The 23,037-nt window shown below is 35.7% G+C and overlaps 1 protein-coding gene across 1 annotated transcript in view; it reads right to left on the reverse strand.

Annotated features, from left to right (window-relative positions):
- Nucleotides 1-1,058: 1,058 nt before the first annotated feature.
- LOC105387814 (adipokinetic hormone/corazonin-related peptide receptor variant I) overlaps nucleotides 1,059-23,037 on the reverse strand; it is an 88,438-nt gene continuing 66,459 nt past the window's right edge. Inside the window, exons 5-9 of the mRNA XM_048628030.1 lie at nucleotides 22,151-22,294; nucleotides 13,151-13,314; nucleotides 3,844-3,967; nucleotides 2,850-2,994; nucleotides 1,059-1,998 (exon numbers count right to left, since the gene is read on the reverse strand). Coding sequence (XP_048483987.1) covers nucleotides 1,738-1,998; nucleotides 2,850-2,994; nucleotides 3,844-3,967; nucleotides 13,151-13,314; nucleotides 22,151-22,294 — 838 coding nt within the window. The 3' untranslated portion in view covers nucleotides 1,059-1,737. The remainder of the gene's footprint in view (nucleotides 1,999-2,849; nucleotides 2,995-3,843; nucleotides 3,968-13,150; nucleotides 13,315-22,150; nucleotides 22,295-23,037) is intronic.

Raw genomic sequence — 23,037 nt, forward strand, 5'->3', positions numbered from 1 at the left:
TATTTTTGTATTTTTTTATCAAAACTTAAGGGCCATAATAATTATTATGTAAACACATACCTACTTACTTCATAAAGTTTTATACAAAAAAATATGCAACTTACTAATAAACATAGTTGGTTGATAGGGACAGTGGCTGGTAAAACGGAATAAAGTTTTATTTCAAGATTCAAATGTTGAGTACTGAGTTTTCCAATTATGTATAAATACTTAAATGAATTGAGTATAATGTATAATCAGAAGTAGTAATGACTCTTCCGACTTTATCTCATATTTTTATCATTATTCCTACTTAAATGTAATGTTCTAAAATAATAGGGAACACAATTATCTATTAAATAAGTTTAAACTTTACTGAGAACATGCGATGCAATCAACAGACGATTCGTAGACTTTCAGTCTTATCAAAGAGAAAATGGAATAAAAAACAATAATTATTAATCAAGTGGAATGTATATCAGGTCATATTGAGTATTTCGTTTACTACGACTATATACCTACTACTTAAACATTCAAAAGGATATTCGCATTAAACTCACGTACAGAAATGGTTTAGATTTTTTACAAATAATTTGAAATCTAACATAAATATTTAATGTACCTACCCTGTACATTCAAAATGGCACAGTCAAAAATCAAGCATTAATTAAAAAACCTAAAATATAAAAGTACCTATATTCAATTCCAACCTATGAACGAAAAACGTTACAATTAAGCAGGTACTTAAATTCTAAACTGCCCGTAAAATTTACACATCAAGGAACTTTAACAATTTAAATAACTCTTGCTAGTAAATTTCATATTACAAACTATATATTAGAGAAAAATATACATCATTCATATAAATTTAGTATTTGTTTAAGGTGTCGTTAATCTTGTAATGCGAATGAGCAACGAGTATCCAACCGAATTACAAGAGATTGTCACAATAACCTCCCAGTATTATACAAGGTCAAAGGTAAAGTAACTTAAAAGTTCAAGAAAAAGGTTTACGCCCTACGTTACCTATGACTATATTTACACCCTGTCTCAATTATTTATTAAATGACTAAACATTGAAAATGTACTCTAATATACGTACCTATATATTTAACCATTAGGAATGTACTGTCATTAGGTGACTGAATTTATAAATCTTCCACAAAATAATAAGCCTGCGTAGGTGATTAACCGCTATTTTGTTCCCAGACGTTTGATGTATCCGAGAGAAATAAAATAACTGTTGTCCATAATTAGCATTTACACACTATTTAAGTAGCATAGGTCCTATTACAAAAATAACGATAACGTGTAAACTTTTCTGTAAATATTTTTTGAGCTGTGTTCTTTGTCTATTTTATTAAAATAATAAGTTCATTTGCCTATAATATAAGTCATAACACACTAAGACCACTGAAAAAAAAACACGATATGTGGTTTATATTTTTTTTACATAAATATACATATTTTATATAGGTACATTTCCATAGGTAGGTATGTACAATATTTTTACTTTTTACAACATACATCATTTTATGATTATTTCTAGGTAGAGATTAAAAAATATTTGTCTTACCTACAATCTTTTTTTAGGTTTCCCTTCACATCGCTGACATCATTGAAAATATTTATTTAACAACACATCATTATATGTACTACCTAACAGCCAGTCATAGATCAGTCCATGCGCGCAGTGGCGCCATCTGTTAACGAGATTTCTCTCCACTCCATTAAACCAAATAACTATAAACAGCACTATTAAACGATATCGTTGCTAACGTTATTGTTGTTATTAACGGTTTTGTGCCATCCGTTCTTGGCGCCGAACCAGACTTTTTTATTCTTCTGGTCGGGTTTTGGGGTGGATTGCGTGGAGTCTGGTCGGTCGAGGCCGGTGCTGTGTCGCTGGCTGCTGTAGGAGTGTCGGGCCCGGGCCAGAACAGCGGCTGATATCTCCATGGACTCTCCGTAGGGCAGGTGGGAGCCGCGGCGGGCGCTGCCGTTTCGGAAACGGCTGTTCTGGAATGTTAAACCACGATTTATAGCGTATTGCTTTTTTAGCGTGGTAAATGTTATGTAGTGTCAGGTCTAGCGCTTGTCTCTGAATTTTCATTGTAGGTATTATGAAACAAGTTATGGTGATGATGACACCTGACCTGACTAACTGACTCATGAGAGCTTACACCTCTAGGTGAATCAAGAATTTGACATGTAATATACATTTATGTATAAATACCGTAGGGCATTTCCGGCCAGACGTATGGAAATTTTGATCTCTTCCATCGTTAGCTTTAGTACGTAAAGTCTGTTTTTTTAATCTCAGATACTAAATTGACAGATTCTGAATAGTTCATCAACTGTCAATTGTCCCGCTAACAGAAAGATACGTACTTAGTCGCGGGACAATCAACTGTTGATAAACCGTTCAGAATTTGTAAATTTAGTATCTGAGATTAAAAAACAGACTTTAGTGCATGCCGGACGCGACCTATAAGCCGTTTGTTGCAGACCACCGCCTAAGTTTGCTTTAATAGATTGTATTAGTTTGTAAGTACATATAAATATTTGTGTTCTTACTGTGATCTCTGTATACGTAGTAGTTAGGTAAACATTTTATTTTAGTTAACTTCAAAATTGTTAATTTTGTACAGATTTTTAATTAAAGTTGTCATAGATATTTTACGAATGTTGTGTACACCTTCTACAACGAAATTATAATTATAAGAAATGATTTATTAATGTAGGTGTTCCAGTCTGAGTAAATAAAATAAATAAATGAAAATACATTTGTAACTAAATAATACCAAGCCAAAATATAATAACATCACCAATATCACCATGCTATAGCAACAAAAGGCACGCTCACTAACAGGATTGGTCTTCCAGAAGAAGCGGTTCCGGTTGAAGATGCCGTACACGATGGGGTTGGCGCACGAGTTGGTGCACGAGAACAGCCACAGACACTTCTGCACCGCCGGGTCCAGCCGCATCACCGACTCCTGGTCCACCCAGTACCTAAGGGGAAGGCAGGTGATTACGGATTATCCCTTATCAGCATCAGGATTTTAGGTATTAATAGCTTGGTTTTAACACCTGAAATGGTTTTATTGTAGGTGTTATGTATTCAGTTCATGGCAACAAAGTAGCAATTGCCATGATTATAATATTATAGCCGTAATAACAAAAGCATTTGATGAAATCGAACTTAATTTTCTTCATCTTTTCGTGAAGTAGAAACAGCTAGAAAGAGAGCTGTTTCTATTGTTTTTTTTTATTTTCAGGGCGGCGAAGTTCCTTTACGTGGCTCTCTGGAGTGGAACCAATGTATAAACACCTTATTTTCCGTTCAGCCAGCCTAGCTCCCATATAAATTGGAGCAGCATGCCTGTGACACACCATCTGTCTAGTCAGTACAACAATATTAGTCTATGATCTAGTCCGTATATTAATCTATTTCCATTCCACATCATAATTACCACAGACAGTAGCAGTAGTACAGCGACCAGCACGTGAAGAACACGATGACGATGGCGACAGTCATCTTCAGGCCCAGGATGCCCACGCCGCTGCACCGCATCTTGTCCGTATATTGTTAATCTACGTTAATTCCACATAATAATTACGACGACACCGTAGCTTATGCGGTAGTGAAGCTGCTTCCGAAGCTTCGGGCCGCGTTCAAATCCCGCCCAGGGCAAACATTCGTGTGATGAGTAGGTACTTGTGTTTGGTTGTCGTTTATGTATTTAATATGTATCTATGTATAGTGTGTGTAGCTGTCCGACAACCATAACACAGGCTCTGCCTAGCTTCGGATCGGATGGCCAAATGTTCTTACATATTTATTTATTTGATCATAATTACCACAGACAGTAGCAGTAGTACGGGGACCAGCACGTGAAGAACACGATGACGATGGTGACGGTCATCTTGAGAGTGCGGGCGCGCGCGCGGCCCAGGATGCCCACGCCACTGCGCCGCATCTTGTCTGCGAATAAATAAAGTATTATATGTACCTATATGTTGGTATTTACATATTATTTATATTATATATAGTTTATAATAGATATATCTTGATTTCACACGACGATACCCATTTTAATACTTTCTATATCCTAGATTTCCTAGGGGGACATAGATTATGTGGTTGTCTGGAAGAGATACTTTTAGTAATAAGGCCGCCGATTGTACTATTTATTTTCTTTTGTTTGTAAAACTGTTTCTGTTTGTGTGCAATAAAAGAGTATTTTATCCTTATCTTTAAAGTATGGTCACCCTGATGGATGTTTTCTTGTAACGAATTAAACCTAGAGATTATCATTAGACAGTAATATTTCGCTGGACATAGGGCTCAAAGAGAGCAACACTCACATTGTAAAACACATTGGAAACCTTGTCGAATTAATGTTGACGTAAATTGTGTGTCCTTACATAATTAATTTGATTTGCTAATACATTCACCGCTACAATCGTAGTCCAGCTCTAGTATTTTAATACGTACCTAGATGTAACATTATGTTCAACGTAGATTTATGTACCAAATATTGACCCTGTATCTCAGTGGGTAGTGAGTTTGCTTCCGGTTCCGGAACGCGGAGTTTCAAACAAACATTGTGTGTCTGGCGCTTGTTTATTTATATCCTTTATATTTGCGTATGTAGGTATATCATGTGACACCCACAGGCTCTGTTCAGTTTTATGTCAGATGAATGTGTGTGAGATTATCATCATCACGACCCATCACGTCCCCATTGCTGGGGCACGGGTCTCCTTCCAATGAAGGCATGAAGGAAGGGTTTACACCTGTGTAAGATGCCCCCACATATCTTATTATATTATAGACATACAAGCAAATAAATAAATATGTGGGGACATCTCACACACGGTCATAATATATTATAACTCATAGCTTTACTATGCATGGAAGGGTGGAAGAATCTTTGTCACCTACTCTTTCACGTGAACACGGCCGAATCGATTTTGAGCAAATTTCACACACATACGCAGCTGACACCGTGTATTTTATTAATACACATACTAATTTTATCCCGGAATTCCCACGGGAAACAAAAAAAGAATTATAAAAATTAAAGGCAAAACCAATTGAACCACGGGAAAAGCTACTAGGCATTTAGAGAACTGACATCGTGGATTTATACATACCTGTACATAGGTTACTATTTATCCCGGAAAACTTTCAAAGCGAATCGAAGTTCGCGAGTCCTGAAGATTTTGGTTGGCGCTGTATCTATAACCTTTCAACCATCGTTACACAATATACATTTATCCCTACAGACAGCCCTCACCATGGCTAGTGTTGGCGCGGCGCATGATCTCGCGCAGCGCGGCCGAGGAGCAGTACAGCGTGGACAGCAGCGGCGCCGCGTACATGAGGCTCATGTTCAGCAGGAAGTACGCCAGCTCGTGCTGCGGCGGCTGCTGACGCTACCAACTGGACTAGCTAGCTGGCTGTGTAGCACATTGTATCACATAGTATCGACGCTAACTTTGTAGAAGTGCTGCCATCTAGTAGCTAGCTTGTAACAACAGCAAACGATGCTGTGGCTGCGTTTTTAAAAGGACGAAACCGTGAGATTTTATGTTAATTAATGAGTATTAATGAGTGTAATATAGTTACATACCGTTGAATTCGCATAGATAGGGCTAGTTGTCCTTCGTAGGTATCGTTTACGCTGTAGTGTGGCAACACCTTCCCTCCATACATAGGTACCTAATACGTACTTCATATTAATAATAAAGACCATTCGCACATCAACCGTGTTCTTGATTGCTCACCTCATTACATGGCGACCCTGCCAGCCGGCCTGCCTCCGTGGCAGTGCCGGCGGACCGCAGAATAAAATAATAAAATAGTTAATAACAAAGGACCGCACAATAAAATAACTAATGAAGGTGGTGAATAAAGTGCTAATGGACAAATTAAATATATGAAAAGGTTAATTAAAGGACTTATATAATAAAAAAAATGTGTGTTGAAGCGGAAGAAAATAAACATACATAATTTTACAAAAACGAAAATTGATCTACAAAAATATGGATAGCGCCGGGAGATAAATTGGCTGCTGAGGAGAAGGCGCTGGGAGTGTGCGAGTCGGGTAGCAGAGGACGTCCTCCGGGCTACAGCTGCGAGGCTGGAGGAGGACGCTGCTGCCTGGTGCCGCCCAGAGGGACGCGAGCAGCTGGACGCGCCCGAGTTGGATCCCCGCAAGTTCGACCGCCACGCCCGCCACGCCAGATGAGAAATTTATATTTTTTTCGGAACAGTAATTACTTAAAAATTCAGGTTGGCTAATTATTATATATTTTTTCTTTATAGCGTTCTTTTAAATTCATTGAGAAACAGATAAGTCAAAGTTGTTGATGTCAAAATATACCTAACTAAAGTATTTTTTTTTAAATTGTGTTGGATCTAAATATGCAGAAATGATTGAGTAAATAATAAATAATTTCCAATATGGAATGTCACAGATGGAACTTCTAACCGACTTAAATACCTTTTATTAAATATGGAAGTGCCTAGATTACTTAGGTACCTAAAATATATTATTACATGTTTATTTTCTTTGGAAGTATAATAATTTTAATGACGCTTGTTGACGACTAGGTAATATTTCATCAATTAAAATCTATTAGAAAATCATACATATATCGTACGTGTCCATACTTATTGTCAATTTTTATATTACATAATATTATATTTCATTTCAGGATATTTTATTTTACAGGCTTAAAGTGGTTTATTTTGATTTCTAAAAGATAAACATATTGATACGGATAAATAATAGAACTCATAAAATTAATACATATTTTAAAATGTTAATCATAGAAAATCTTACCTTATTTCTTATAATTTGTTCGAAAATATTTTTCAATCTAAAATGTCTAAATTCCGTCAAAGTACTATTCAAATTTCAAAATTAAACTGCTAACCTAATCAAATTTCAATAAATTATATACTTAAATAGATACATTTTTGTTTAAAATATAAAATAATCCAAATTACAAATTCAATGCATTGCACAATTTCCTATTTACTTACTTAATCACTTAAATTCAAAATGTTCTTTGGTACTATAAAAACTTTTGGTCTATAAAAACATTCCTTGACTAGCCATTTTTTTAGCTATATTTAAATTGATTATTTACATTTAAAAATTAAACCGCTATTCATTTATTAAATCACATAATATTATAGATACGAAGATAAGAAATAATAAATAAAATATTTTATTGCACTTAAATTACAATTATAAATACTTAAACAAATAAAAAGTAAAATAGAAAAATAAAAATCAATTAATTAAATAATCCACCACAAGCCAGATATTGCTGAAAATTAATAAATAGTATGAAAGTAAATATATATATCAATAAATTCAGACCTAATTTTTTTTTAAATTGTGATGATAGTAAACCAATAAAATAATCATTACCTACAGCTTATAAAAAAAAAACCAAAAATAAAATAAAATATTATATAATTATTATTAAAGATTAAAATTAATAAAAATAGAATATATGGTATTTTTCTTGTATCAAAATCGCATTCATAAAGAGATATATATTATGTCACAGTTTCGTAACGCCAAAACCGATAATATTTTTCCCATTTATCCCATCATCTTATACTTATATCCCATAGAAAAGATAGCACTAGATGTATCATAACTATTCTTATAAAAACGTATCAAAGTTCAATTACAGATTTGGAGCGATGCGTAGCTTTATTCTTTGAATCCATATAACAAAAACATACTTCTCACAAAAATGGTCACACGCTCAACAGATATCGTATTTCGATCCGCCGCACATGCAGTGAAGAATTTGATGATCCTGCATATTGGGAAATCATGTCATGTCACGATGCAATATTTAAGCTAAAGTTTAACAGGTCTAAATTTAAGTTATTATTTTTGAATTTCATTTTGTTAAGGAGATCATGCATTGGTAGTATAAAATAGAATCAGAAAACAGTAAACAGAAATATGCAGTAGTCAAAAAATTTATGCGTGAGGGGTTCCGCTCATCTGGCATAATCTTTATTGGCCAAAACTCATTTCGCATAACTCGTATGGTCTAAACTTTTTTGGCCGAACCATCACTTTGCCAAGACTTATGTGGCATAAGGCTCGTTTCGTCTAAAACTCTTTAGGCACAATCTTTAAACACCTAAGTTTCGTTTGCTCAAATTTATGTTCGTCTATACCTATGTATAATCTTATTTCTCCTAATGTTATCTTAATAAATAATATATTAAGTACGTAGTAAATGTACAAATTGTGGTATTTTTCTCTTACATCCCGAAAATCACGATATTGTATGATCAAAAAATCGAAAGTTAACGACCAATATAATTATTACAAACCCCATGAGATCGAAACCTAAAAATAGGTGCGACGACGAGCAAAGCGAGGAGGAGCGTGTTAGGTGCACATGTTCATCAAAACCAAAGCGGAGCGCAGCGAAGCGGAGCGGAGCGTTTTCCAAACAGCGGAAACAATACAAGGCACCAGTTTGCGCTATTTAGGGAGACGCTCCGTCAAAGTTAAAGCCAAACGAATATTATTACTTTGTATAAACCTATGCCATAGCATTATTAGGCTATTCAAGATTTGGCCATACCATTATTAGGCTAAACAATATTATGCGAAATAACTTTTTACTAAACGAGATTTATGCCATACGATTTTCGGCGTAACGAGACTTTGACCAAACGTTACTATGCAATACGAGATTAGGCAAATAAATCTTATGCCAAAAAAGGTAGAACCATGCGTGAGATAATTAAATAAAATATACAAATAAAAACTGATGATAATAATACTGTTACAGTCAGAGAGTTAAGTACAGTTAGAGTCAGAGAAACCTGACCACCTGTAAATTTTTTCATTAAATTAAAATAATTTAAGGATTCGGCATTTCTAAAAATAATATTAAAATATATCTCAATAGTATAATGAAGTTCCAGTATCAACATAAATTTAAATAAGTAACAACATATTATTCGAAATGTACTTACACTTCAGATAAATATATATTATAATGAAAATTAATTGGGTAAACTAATAAAGATATTACAACTACGTACCAGAATTAGATTAGGAAATATGATTTCGAAAAATAGTTACTGATTTTAAACATAGGTACCCATAAATAAAAATTATAAAGTTTGGAATTTAAAGAATAAAAATATATTAATAATATTAGATATTGTTACGTAAACATAATGGTTTAAAAATAAAACAAAATCGTAATAGAAGAAACATAATTAGTAAAATGTAGAGTATAAAGTTTATTTTGCGAGCAAAGACACGGCTAGATGTAGTATTAAAGATCTTTTTGTCGTTCCAAGAAATGATGATTAGGTACGAATCGTCTTGTCGTCGTCGTATGTAGATAAGCGAAGGGTTTAGGTATCGATGTACAAGTATAAAGATTGTTTAGTACTCTTTTGAGTCTAGGGATTGATTAGTTTTGTTAATTGAAGGAAGATGTATGAATTATGGTGAAAATGATTATGAGTAAGCAATGATAAAGAATATTAGGTAATGTATGAAGGTTCAGTAGCTCATAGTGCACGTGAGTAATGTATGGTTGTGGAAACTTTGGTCTGTGAATAAACAATTGGACTGATCACCCAAGCGTTAACAATATTTTATTGGCCGAAGGATTCTAAAGGACATGAGTATTATAAAGAAGGAAATATGAGTAAGGGACATACAGAGCGCAATTACCAAGATAATTAGCGATTACGTATGGTCAGAGGACTTATATAAATAAAAAGTAAATAGCCAAGTCATCGAAGGTACATATGGTAGGGTACAACAAGGTGTCACGTCCTTATTTCTGATCATAGTGCGGTCGAGAACCCTCCGTGAAGAATTTTGGAATTGCCTAAGAGTAGAGCTAGTTTAAATGTGCCCTTGTAATATTTATGGAACATGTGTTTTTTTATATTATAATTATTATAGAGTCGACTCTCGTTGTTTTGCGTACCCTGCAGATAAATATATAAATAAATAATGAAGACCAGGCCTGGCCCACCAAAGAGTGGAAATAATTATATGTACCTTTTCGTAAATGTGTATGTGTGAAATGAAATAAAGTATAAATAAATAATAAAAGATGACTTTAAAAATAAAAGAAACTAAATGAAGAAAAGTATACGCAAATAAATGAAATAAAGTATAAATAAATAAAGATGATTTTGAAAATAAAAGAATATGAATGATGAAATACATACGCAAAATAAATGAAATATTTTGAAAATAAAAGATTAAATGAATGATGATAAATATACGCAAATAAATGAAATGAAGTATAGATAAATAAAGATGATTTTGAAAGTAAAAGAAATAAATGAAATAAAGTATAGTAAATTACGAAATAAATATATATATTTTTTAATATAGAAAGAGAAAGAAATAAGGTTATAATGAATTGAATTAATAACTTACGTCAGTAAATTTTTTAAAAAAAATTAGAAAGTTTTAATCATAATGTAGTAAATAAATCATATAAATGAATAATTTTCTTTAACAATTTTAAAGTACAATCAAGGACAAATCCTTCTATAATCATTAGATAATTTTGAATTTTAGTTGGACACAACTTGTGTTAAATGAGTTTCTTGTAGGGCAAGTACCTATGTACTGAGTTGAATTATATTGAAACTAAATAACTATCATGAATATCGAAACATTTAATATTGTTTTTTTAAATAAATTACTATGATTTAGAGTAATACATTTTAAGGGTACCTATACATATACAGCTATACAGATGTAATAAAAATAAAAGATTTTTAAATAGAGATTTATTAAAGATTAATAAATACATTTATGTTTGGGTAATCAATTATCAACAAGCGAGTCGTCAACAATGCGTCAACATTACTTTATGTTAAGATAAAATATATGTTAAGTTTTGAGGAAACTTATAATTGTACTTATTGTTTCATTTTATATTGTATTAATGTGTGCACTATCATAATAATAAATCTTTTCAGAATCAGAATTTGCAATAGGAAATTAATACGTAATATATTATGTTAATACTTGGTATACATTAAGATATCCATAACTAAAATTGTATTAAAAAATAAATAAAACTAAAATATTAATAGTCCGGAAATTATATTATTCTTTGTTGGATATAAAATGCACACTTAAATTCTTAATGTTAACTTTACGTGTTTAACCATGTAATCAATGAAAAAAAAAAAAAAGCTTTGATGTCAACGATGTGGTTTAATTTTTGTGTTCAGTACAAAAACACTTGCAATAACTTATTTCTATAAAATCAATTTTAATTTTAATGTTTATACATTTATATAGAGTTTGTACGTAACTAATAACATACCCGAATTTTCATTTTTTTTTAAATTAGGATTTTCCTGTATATAAAAAGATTCAAAATGTATTTTTTTTTGTTTAAAAGCAACCAATTTTAAGTAATTTTGTGAACTTAAGTAGTAACATATTAGTAACCTTGGAGAAGAACGAAATTTAAATGTCTGATTATTCTGTATCTGTAATTACTTGTAAAAATCTATTTTAACAATTACCGACTCATATTAAAAATTGAAAAAATGTAATTATGTAACATTTTTTATTCGAAAAGGGGGAAGGTGTAGTGTGGCAACACCTTCCCTCCATACATAGGTACCTAATACGTACTTCATATTAATAATAAAGACCATTCGCACATCAACCGTGTTCTTGATTGCTCACCTCATTACAACGCTCTTTAACCTATCAACCGTCGCCATTTAATATACATTTCTCCCTACAGACAGCCCTCACCATGGCTAGTGTTGGCGCGGCGCATGATCTCGCGCAGCGCGGCCGAGGAGCTGTACAGCGTGGACAGCAGCGGCGCCGCGTACATGAGGCTCATGTTCAGCAGGAAGTACGCCAGCTCGTGCTGCGGCGGCTGCTGACGCTACCAGCCGCTGGAGTAGCTAGCTGGCTGTGTGGCACATCGGGGCAGGGGACGGAAGCGACTTAAAACTACCTTTGCCTGTTTTGGTAGATTCTGGAAACTAGATGTACGGTGGCCTGCGCCTAAAAGTATACAGGCGGAGTTTTTAAAATAGCGATCTCAAGCTCACATGCTGCTCAAGCACATCCACATAAACACCACTGCTACACACATCACACACAACACGTCCCCGGATTTATAACAGATGTAGCTGGTCCCTTCATCATCAGGGATCGCTATTTTAAAAACTCCGCCTGTATACTTTTAGGCGCAGGCCACCGTACAATCCCACTTCTTAAAGTAGGTGCAGACAGTGATGCCATCTAGTAGCCAGCTTATAAATTAAATGCAGCGGTCGCTAGAAGGTAACTAACTTACCAATATTAAAAACGCGAAAGTTTGTTACTCTTACGGCTGAGCCAATTTTGATGAAATTCGGCATTTAGAGAGTTGACATTTCGGATTTTTACATAGGTTACTATTTATCCCGGAAAACTGTCTAAAGCGAAGCGAAGGAGGTTTGGTAGGTGTATGTCGCTTCGCTCTTTTACCTATCAACCATCGTTATTTAATATACATTTCTCCCTACAGACATTGCCCTCACCATGGCTAGTGTTGGCGCGGCGCATGATCTCGCGCAGCGCGGCCGAGGAGCAGTACAGCGTGGACAGCAGCGGCGCCGCGTACATGAGGCTCATGTTCAGCAGGAAGTACGCCAGCTCGTGCTGCGGCGGCTGCTGACGCTACCAGCGCTGGACTAGCTAGCTGGCTGTGTGGCACATCGGGGCAGGGGACGGAAGCGTCTTGAAACTACCTTTGCCTGTTTTGGTAGATTCTGGAAACTAGATGTACAATCCCACTTCTTAAAGTAGGTGCAGACAGTGACGCCATCTAGTAACCAGATTGTAAATTAAACACTGCGGGAAGGAAACCTAACTTACCAATAGTATAAACGCGAAAGTTTGTTACTCTTTTATGGCTGAGCCGATTTTGATGAAATTTGGCATTTAGAGCGTTGACATCGCGGATCTATAGTAGGTTACTATTTATCCCGGATAACTTTCTAAAGCGAAGCGAAGGTGGTTTGGTAGGTGTATGTCGCTATGCTCTTTTAGCTTTCTACCGTCGTTATCTAACATACATTTCTCCCTACAGACATCGCCCTCACCATGGCTAGTGTTGGCGCGGCGCATGATCTCGCGCAGCGCGGCCGAGGAGCAGTACAGCGTGGACAGCAGCGGCGCCGCGTACATGAGGCTCATGTTCAGCAGGAAGTACGCCAGCTCGTGCTGCGGCGTCGGCAGCGAGCCGTAGGATACGCATTGGAAGTACCTGTCGGAGAGGAAGGAGGAGTTAGTTGTGGTAAGACACGCACTGAACGGCTAGCACGGGGCGCTATTAAGACGTGACAAAAGTTCTCCGTCGCGCTCGCTCTTGAGGCTGCGCGATATGAGTGAGCGCGACGAAAAACTTTTGTCACGTCTAACCTCAATACGTAGGAAGTACCTAGTGTAGCAGTTCTATTAGCATAGCGGAAGGCAGCTGCATAAAGTATAAAGTAGACACTTTTGTACCTTTTCAAATTACCTTCTTATGAAACCGTATGTTTCAGTATGTTTGAGGTTAGAAAAAACGAATGGGGTCTGGAGAGAAGTACCCTTAGTGCCAATTTCTCCTTTGTCGGTTATCTAACCGACAGGGATTGAATTATAAATTAAACGTCATCTCCATATAAAATTCGGGTTAGTCCCGCTATGGTATGGTCCCGGTATGACAGATGTGTCAAAAGTTAACCACTACTCCCTGGTTATGCTCTAACCGAGAATGGAGAAATTGGCACTAAATATTTAAAAAAATAAATGAAACTGTTAAATTGTTAATGCAGTTTTGCTTCTTTATAAAAAGTGAAGGAATGTATCCTTTCAAAACGATGTGGGATCCAGAATCATTTTGTCCAATTAAGAGTTACGGTACTTCCCGTAAAAATCGAAACAAGATGGTGTGTCAAATTATAAAAAACACGCAAAAAAACTGTCCGCATTTTGTTTACACTACAAAGTTCGTATTTTAAAATATCGTTGCATACGAAGGATACGCTCCGCTCTAGGCGAGGCGGTCCTAACAAGCTGTGACCTTTATGCTTCTCCTAGTATTCTATTTATATGCATCCAACCTTAATGGACAACATTTCAAAAAACTAAAGCTGCTATAAATCGAAAACCATTTCGAGATTTAGCTCTAAAGGCCACAAAAAAAATGGTTTTGTATTTTTTGGATGTATCATTTTCGAGAAAATCATAAAATAGTAAAAAGTGCTGATGACGTCATGCATCAGGTGCGATGCATTTTGATGATCAAAGCCTATAGATTTAAAAACAAAGTAATTGTCACTTTCATTTTTGATTGACGTTGACGTTTTATCGTGACGTTGTTGTTTATTTGGGTCATTTTCATTAATTCTGTTCTGACACTTTCTGACTATTTTTTTTATTTATTATTAAGAGATGACCTCTATATAATATGTCCCAGAGCATGCCACCGCCTACACAGCTGAAAAAATGCTTCTGCTTATTTTTTTACATGATAAGTACCTACTTTCCATCATCAGAAATATCAAGGTCATTTGAAAATGACCCATTTGTTGGTTGGCATGTAAACAAAGTTTAAATGTCACTTGTCAGTGTCATTTATGTTTTTTTGCGAGACTCAGGCAATAGACAAAAATAAAAATTGAGCCTAATATGTGACGTCACTTCCGGTTTTAAAATAATTAACTTTAAAGTTAAAAATAACATGCAAAAATTTATGTATATACAAAATTAAAAAATACGGGTCCCCTAATTTTCTATAAACTTTCCGAATAACTAATAAAAATATAGGGTAAAGAAAATGAAATGTTGTCCATTGCTATCACTTTCTATCCATAAATGTTTACTCACGAAATAAATTGATTTCCAGCCAACTCTATTTGAAAGTTGCAAATAGCTCTGCAAATGGAAAACATTATTTTACATGGGTTCCTTCGAAAAAAAAATAAACCTTTATAGTTTCCTTATTCTGTCTGTACGTCAATGTATTCGTAGCTGTATAATTGTATATAATTCATCACAACACATCAAGCTGTACCTACTGCTGGGGCACGGGTCTACTTTCACTCCTTTGGCCTAGTCCACCTCGCCGGCCTAGTGCGGGTTGGTGGACCTCACCAGCAAGCTTGTGCTGAGAGAGTTGTCGGGTAAGTGGGCAAGCCGACTGTCGGATGTTTTCAAGCTGCCCGATGGCCTCTGACTAGGCTTTATTACTGCCGCTGGTTTGATTTGAAGCTATCATTATGTCACTTTGTAATTTATACAAATTTTGGCTAAAAAATATGGTACGGAACCAACGTGCGAGATTCCAACTCGTACAGTTTTTTTTATAAAATTTCATCTCGGCATTCCACGAGCTTTTTGAGTGCGTCCACCAATTAACAACAAACAAGGGAATAGAAGGAGGATTAAAAAGGAATTTAGGATTCGTACTACATCAAAGGATTGTATATAAATCCGTACATTTTCATAGTAAAACTAACGTAAAAATTATTTCTGAGTAAGTATATATTTTTAATAATCATGAATAGGCATGATTAAAATATACAACTCTATCATTTTATTAATACAGTTTTTTTTCTTAAATATTATCATCCATTGAAAATTTAATGTTGTTACGTACGATGATACAGTGCCACAAACTTATCTGTTCCGGTGAGAGCTCACATAAATGTGTAATATTTCTTAATTCAATAAGATTTTAAGTTTGCTCGTATTCTTAATTCGCTCTTGCAGTATTAATAAACCTATCTAATCTTTTGCAATATACAATTCATTAGTAAGTAATGAGATATGGATCAATTTAGTTCGCTCTCACCGGAACAGATAAGTTTGTCGCACTATACGTGTCTATACTGGATATAGATTCTGTAGGGCGATCCGGAAAAAACGCAGCACATTCTATTCGATAGTCTATTCGAGAGTGCTGTCAACCTGTCAACAACAAAATGGCGGTGTATTGCGGTGTACAGATTTGCGAAAGTTTGACAGCTATCATTCCATAGGTCATTGTCAGAATAATATTTTGTACTCTGTGGTCATTCTTTTCAAAACTCATTCGAAAGGTAAAAAGTGTTCGAAAGTGCTGTCAAGTTGACAATAGTCGCACTCGCATTCGATTCTATTCGCTAGCTCGAATTTTCATGATACGGGTACTGAAGGCACATATACCTACTAGTTAGTATTGTCAAAACCTTATATTCTTTGTTTAAAATTCGATCATATATTATCTGTCAAAAGATTAATGATAGTTTCCGCTAGAGGCGCCACTTTGTATGCGAGAAAACTGAAACTTTTATAGTATTCGACAATCTATCAAACCCTATGAGAACTCCGTAAAGGTAAGCGTCGACCTATCGGTATCGCACATACGTATCGGTGGTCCAGATTTTAATAAATATATGTAGAAAAGGCGTCGGCAATGCCGATGAAGCAGACGCACTTTTACAAAGAATACTGAAAGCGATGCGTCCGTTGCTTACGGTGCCGAAAGGTGGACGCTTATCTTAAATCTTTAACTCCGTCAATTGACAACCGACCTTTAGGTCTCTTTGCACGTGGAACCTCACATATTTATAGCTTAAATGAATAAAATAAAATAAATAGATCGGCAAGTATACTCTTCCCGTGAAAGAGCTACAAAATTAGTCAGATTCCTTTGAAATATTCCCCCGATGTGTATCTCAAAGCACTAGCTACTACTCTAGGGAACAGACGGTTGCAGTTTCTAAATGGAGCTCAAATTGCTCGGCCGGATCCAAACATAGATAAGCGCACTCTCGAGCCGCCGGCTGCAATTCCACACAGCCATTGTGGGTTTATTTGAACATAGTTGTGTTTGCGTTTGCCGGTTTCAACTTTACAGCCACATATACAGGATGTTGCAAAAAAATCATTTTCCATAGAAGCTTTGTCACGTGACTTTTTACAATGGAAAATGTTTTTTTTTCGCGAATTTTGAAATTCAGATTTCAGATTCGGGCTTAGATATAACATGCTGCACATGCTGGTTTCGGCTTAGTATACCCTTCTTGCAACACCCTGTATACCTTGATTATTAACTACAGCTGAGCATTTCACCAGCCCCATATCTCGTGCACCGAATCATAACAACCAGATATAAAATTTTCATAAAAGTTGTATTTTTATTCTTCTACTCCTCCGAAGAGTCTGGGACTGACACCAGGCGCTTCCATCCTTCTCTGTCGGTGGCCAGCAAGTTGACGACTACCCTTTCTCTCGGGCCTCGCTGACTATGAGCCGCATCCGGGTATGAGCTGGTTCACCGGGTCGCCCTGACATTTGTGTTGCCGTTAACCCGCAAAATAAAATATAATACCTATAGGTGCTTTTATACTATTTTGGTACAAGAGACATGTTTTTCCCCTTTTTTCTGATCACTTGTATGGTACGGAATCCGTCGTGCAATAGGCCGACTCGCACTTGGCCAGTTACTAACATTAAATTATTCAAATATTTAAAAAAATATATAACCTAAGGCAGAAATTCTAATTTTAGACCTGTCAAAACCTTCTTTCATTAAAATACAACTCTATGTTTGTCTTGTCAAACACAAGAGTGTTTCCGCAAAAGTCATTTTTAGCTAGCAAAATTTATAGTTTGACAGCGTTAAAATTATAATTTCTGCCTTCAGAATAGCTACCATTGTTTATTTAAAATTTGTATTCGGAGGTATTTCACGGTTTTATAAAATGCATACAGAATCCGCGTTTCGATAACATTACCACGGATAATCCCTCTTTTAAAGATTATCTTGTGGGAAAATCTAGTGAATCTATTTTGAATAAAATATAATGTGCTTCATTCCTACTACTACACTCATCCTATTCAAAGAGTAGACACCACTTTCCTGTTTCATTAAATATTCGGTATCATAGGTATCGCAAAAACGGATTGTCATAAAAGTGGACGCACCTGTGTGAATCTCTATACAAAGAATAATTAATGCGATGCGTCCGTTGCAGACGATGCCGAAAGAAGAACGCGAAGAAAAGATGGACGCGAGTCTTAACTCTACATAAGCATAATCTATTTTGTGCATTTCCTTTTGTAATTTATGTTCGTGTGCATAAGCATAAACTATGACTTAAGTTTATGCTTGCTCTATGAAAATTCAATAGGGCTAAGGCCGCGAGCGAGTGAGTCGGTAGCGAGTCACCTATAGGGAGTAGCCTAATCGAGCCTTAGCAAACCTAGACAGTAGCTTAGACTGTAGCTTATTTTCTACACCTTTTTCATTACGTATTCAACAAGTCGTTCTTCCACTCAATTATGTGGTTTGCTCTATAAAGTAATATTATTGTATTAAGTAATATTAAATACCTAAGTTAAACGTTTATTTTTAAGTAAATATCAACAAAACGCAGCAATATAACGAATTTCTAAGCACCGCTGCGGCTGTGAGGACTTTTTATTAGAGTTTCGGTCTCACTAGAGTAAATGGAAAGGGTTATACAGAGTGTTGCAAAAATTTGTGGTTGAATTGTGATTGGATTTGAGGTGATAAAAACGCCATTCTGAAACAACTATTGAAAATTAATTTATATTTGGAAATAAAAAAAACGGAAATTTTCATGTTCAGAATGACCCCCTGACTTACTGCGTTTCGATTTATTACTTTATATACTTAAAGGGATTAAAGGGTTGCGTATCTCAAAAGGTAGGTAAATACGAAATCTTTATAGGATCGTCCTTCGCCCATTCGCAAGTCTGTCTAGACTCTAGCTAGACCCTTTATTTAACTTGGTGCTACATACAAACACATGAAAAACAAATAAGTATTATAATATGTATTTTTTTCGAACATCCTGTAGATGCTTGTCTCGTGGAGGCGGTCCCTGAGGACTCGACCTATAAAATTATATGCCGTTTCATCGGACCAAGCTCTTGCTTCCAACACAGGGTGAACATTTTATTCAGTTCAGATCAGCATTTTAAACTATGACCTATTATTGTAAATCACATTTAGCATTAAGTATTTTCTGAATAAATATTCTATTCTATTCTATTCTATTAGTGACGTACTCGTGGTCAGGTATGGATACTACATCTTTATTCGGTAAGTATACATTTGGTCGGTTAGGTATTATTTTTTCTTTTTCTACGTGAGTTTTGTTTCCGATTTCTGAGTTAGAGCGGTTTAAGCGTACCTATTTTTCAGCGAGTATACAAATATACGGTTGTTTCAGAATTTATAATACTTCCTACCTGTATATAATTTGTGATTCGGAGTCAGATGGCAGGGTTCTACATACATAATGTAGTTTACATCCTGTGTAAAAGTTAAGGATGAAAGAGTAATTAAACTGAAAATAGCGGAAATCCAACACTTGGTTAAACATCACACCGACACGCCGCTGAAGCGTTGTTTGTTTAGTGGAATGTGACACCAGACGGCTCACTTCGTTGGCATAAGTTCAATAGACTACGATTGTATTAACACATACTTCTATTTGAAATATTCTTTAATATAAATGTTGTTATAATTACAGAGGGTGAAATTATACAAGTGTTGTCAGGTCAAATATACCCAACATAACTTATAGATTACTTACTTATAGAAACTTTTTTTTTAATTCCCATATATTACCTGTTGCACATAATATAGCGTTTTCAGACTCTACTTTATGCTATTTAGGTACATACACGTATAGTAACTATACAGGTTGTTGCAAAAAAGGGTATACTAACCCAAAAGGGGTAACTCACGGGGTCATTATGAACAACTTTTGCTCTACGATTTTTGAAAATTCACAAACAAATAAAATTTGTTCTCTATAGTAAAAAGTCACGTAACCAACAAAGTTTCTATGGAAAAGGTTTTTTCCCCCTTTCGGCTTAGTATACTCTTTTTACAACATCCTATATAGTCATGAGATAACTACATACGAGTAAGTACTATATTAGTTTATATGAAAGGTCAAAGCCTGTTATTTCTGTATGTCTGTAGGTATCAGTTAGATACCTAATTAATTGCTTATAGTATTTAATAACGTTACGTATGATAATTATATTTAGCTGCGTGTATTCTAATAGGTCAACATCAGACCTTCGTAACATAATTAACTATGTATGTACCAAAGAGAACATAAATATGTACAATACATTTCATAGCTTTGAAAGTGAAGAAAATATAAAATTATTGTTAAGTACTCAACTAACTAACCGATACCCTCAGTAAAGTTCGTTGTCTTCAATTGTCTCTCCTATTAATGTAAGGTTGTCTCTAAGACATTTTAAATAAGGCCGCCTTATTGTTATGGGTTATAAGTTTTAATGTTGTCTCTTCCAGGCTACCTCTGGGTGGAGAAATAACTTAAAGAACAATAATAATGAGGAAGGCATACAAATATTGTAGGAAACAGTTACGAAACAAAAAAGGATACGGAATTTCAAGTCTAGTTATATTGTATCAAGTTAGAGGGTCAGAGACTGCCTACCCCAGACGTGACAGAGGAAAAAATTGTGACGGCCATTAAATAATGGGATTACCAAAGAGGATGATCGTACTAGAGCGAAGGACGAAGATAACTAAGTTTGGCGGCAACTTTTGATCTTTGTAAGTTGGAAAAAGGTTAGATCTGTGAGCCGTCCTTTGTCAATATAAGTACATGTGTATAACCACCTGTACATATCACTGCGGCCGCTACACAGGTTTGTTATCGACGTCGATAAACTCGTTTAATGCGCGTTTTACTAATCACAGCGCCGCATTTATGGCGCGTAGCGATATAGGGACGTTTATCTACGGACATAACGAACTCGTGTAGCGGCATCTGGTAATGGTATGGAAATATGCACAGTGTAGGTTGGATAACTGTAACTTGGATGTGAGAAATCATGCAGTGGTACAGTTTGGCACTGAATTAATTAAGTAAGTTCCTACCACTGTTAGTGGGTAAAGTCTAAGTAAACCAAATTAGAATAGTTAATTGTACAGGGAGTTGCAATAGTAATATATTAAACCGAAAAGGGTCACTCAGGTGATAATTCTTAAATGCGTTTGTTCTGTGTAGAACAGCTTTTTAATTTTCACTGTTTCAGAGTTGTTGCTTAATTTGCATATTTCCAAAATGGAACTTGGTCAGTATAAGGCTTAATATTCACCTGCAACGGGAAAGTCACTGATAATATTCCAACCTTTATTCATATGTATCATCCTCTTCGTATAAAAGTAAACGCAATCATGTGAATATAACTACAACATATCTAATAGTTTCTATCATATTGCCGTCCGAACGGGTAAATAAGTGGATCACATCATATATTGTTTATTGAGTACATTCCGCTCGGGTTAACCATATCTGTTGGATTTAAGCTGATTTATTTTCCTCATTTCAGTAGTGAAATGTGTGTAAAACGTGGTAAAACATGTAGGTGCATGATTATGCTCCCACAGTATAAATAGCTCATGAATTAAACAGAACTGGTGTTGAAGCGCGTTTCGTACTAATGAGAGTATCTTGTTGGGCGCTGCAACCTGGCCGCTTAGAATGGCCACTCGCCCACTACGACTTTCTGTAGCGATGACGTCGTCGTGCGTTTGTTGAAAATAAGCGTCTACCTTTCGGCATCGGCATCGTACGTAACGAAGCACGCTTTCAGTATTCTTTGTATAGAAAATCACACAAGTGCGTCCAATTCATCGGTATTGCTGACGCTGTTTCACCATACATTTTAACAGTCCGTTTGGTCCGATACGTGCGATACCAGTATCTATGCACGGTATACAGATGCACGTTACCCTCCCATTCTACTGCAATATCCTAACTACACCTATACGGCCGCCATCATGTTCCCTAAGACTCACCCCTTGACCTCCGGGTGCTCTCCCAGGTGGAAGATGATGCTCTGCGGCAGACAATACCGATAGATGCACGGTAGACAGATGCACGGAATTCCACCGTTGCTCTCCCATTCTACTGCAATATCCTATAACTACACCCATTCAGCGACCATTTTGTCTCCGCCATCTTGTTTCCGCCATCTTGTGTCCGCCATCTTGTGTCCGCCATCTTGTGTCCGCCATCTTGTATCCGCCATCTTGTTCTACCACTCACCCCTTGACCTCCGGGTGCTCCCCCAGGTGGAAGATGATGCTCTGCGGCAGGCTGGCCAGCGCGGCGCACAGCCAGGCCACCAGCAGCGCGCGCTTCACTCGCGCCTCCCACTCCACGTTGAGGGGCTTCAGGATCGCGTAGTATCTGTGGGGAGATGGCAAGTGAGTGAGGGTTGGACGTCAGAATGATAACTGCAATGCAAAGAAAAATACTTACTAGAAATTTCACCCAACTCTGATCGCTGAGCGAGTATCGCTACATACTGCCAGTATCAATAACTCTATCTATCAATAACTGGTACTTTCGTACTATTTTGAAATATGAAAGTTACAATCTGACAAAATCGTATGAAAGTAACTGTCCACTATCGATAGATAGAGTTATTGAAACTGGCAGTTAATCGCTAATTTCGATTTAGGTATGCTTCAAAATGCTTTTATTTACGTTTACATACAAAGTTGATATCTCTCTCAGCCCCAAGGGAACATAGACGTGTATAATATAATAGTTATATACCTAGTAAAAATTACAACTTGATACCGCTTCGTCAAAGACAAAGGGTATTGCTTGACAGACAGAACGGACGGGCGTAAAACAAAGTAATTCTTAGTGTAAGTAAGTAATGAAGAATGTATTGTTGTATCTTAGTGAATGTAGAAGTTAATGTAAAAACGCTAAAAACTGCCATTTCTGGCGGAAATGGCATTAGCGATTGGTTTTTAACTTTTGAAACACTAAAATACGGGACAACGTTAAGGACTTTAACTGATGATTTTAATTCTTTCTCTCTTACTATTAAATAAATTTAATTTAAGTAAATGAAGTAAGCTTTTGATAACGTAAAGTTTTTATTAAAAACAAATAGAAAAGAGAAAACTAAAACCTTT

Source organism: Plutella xylostella, chromosome 19 (genome assembly GCF_932276165.1).
Source record: "Plutella xylostella chromosome 19, ilPluXylo3.1, whole genome shotgun sequence".
Classification (NCBI taxonomy): domain Eukaryota; kingdom Metazoa; phylum Arthropoda; class Insecta; order Lepidoptera; family Plutellidae; genus Plutella; species Plutella xylostella.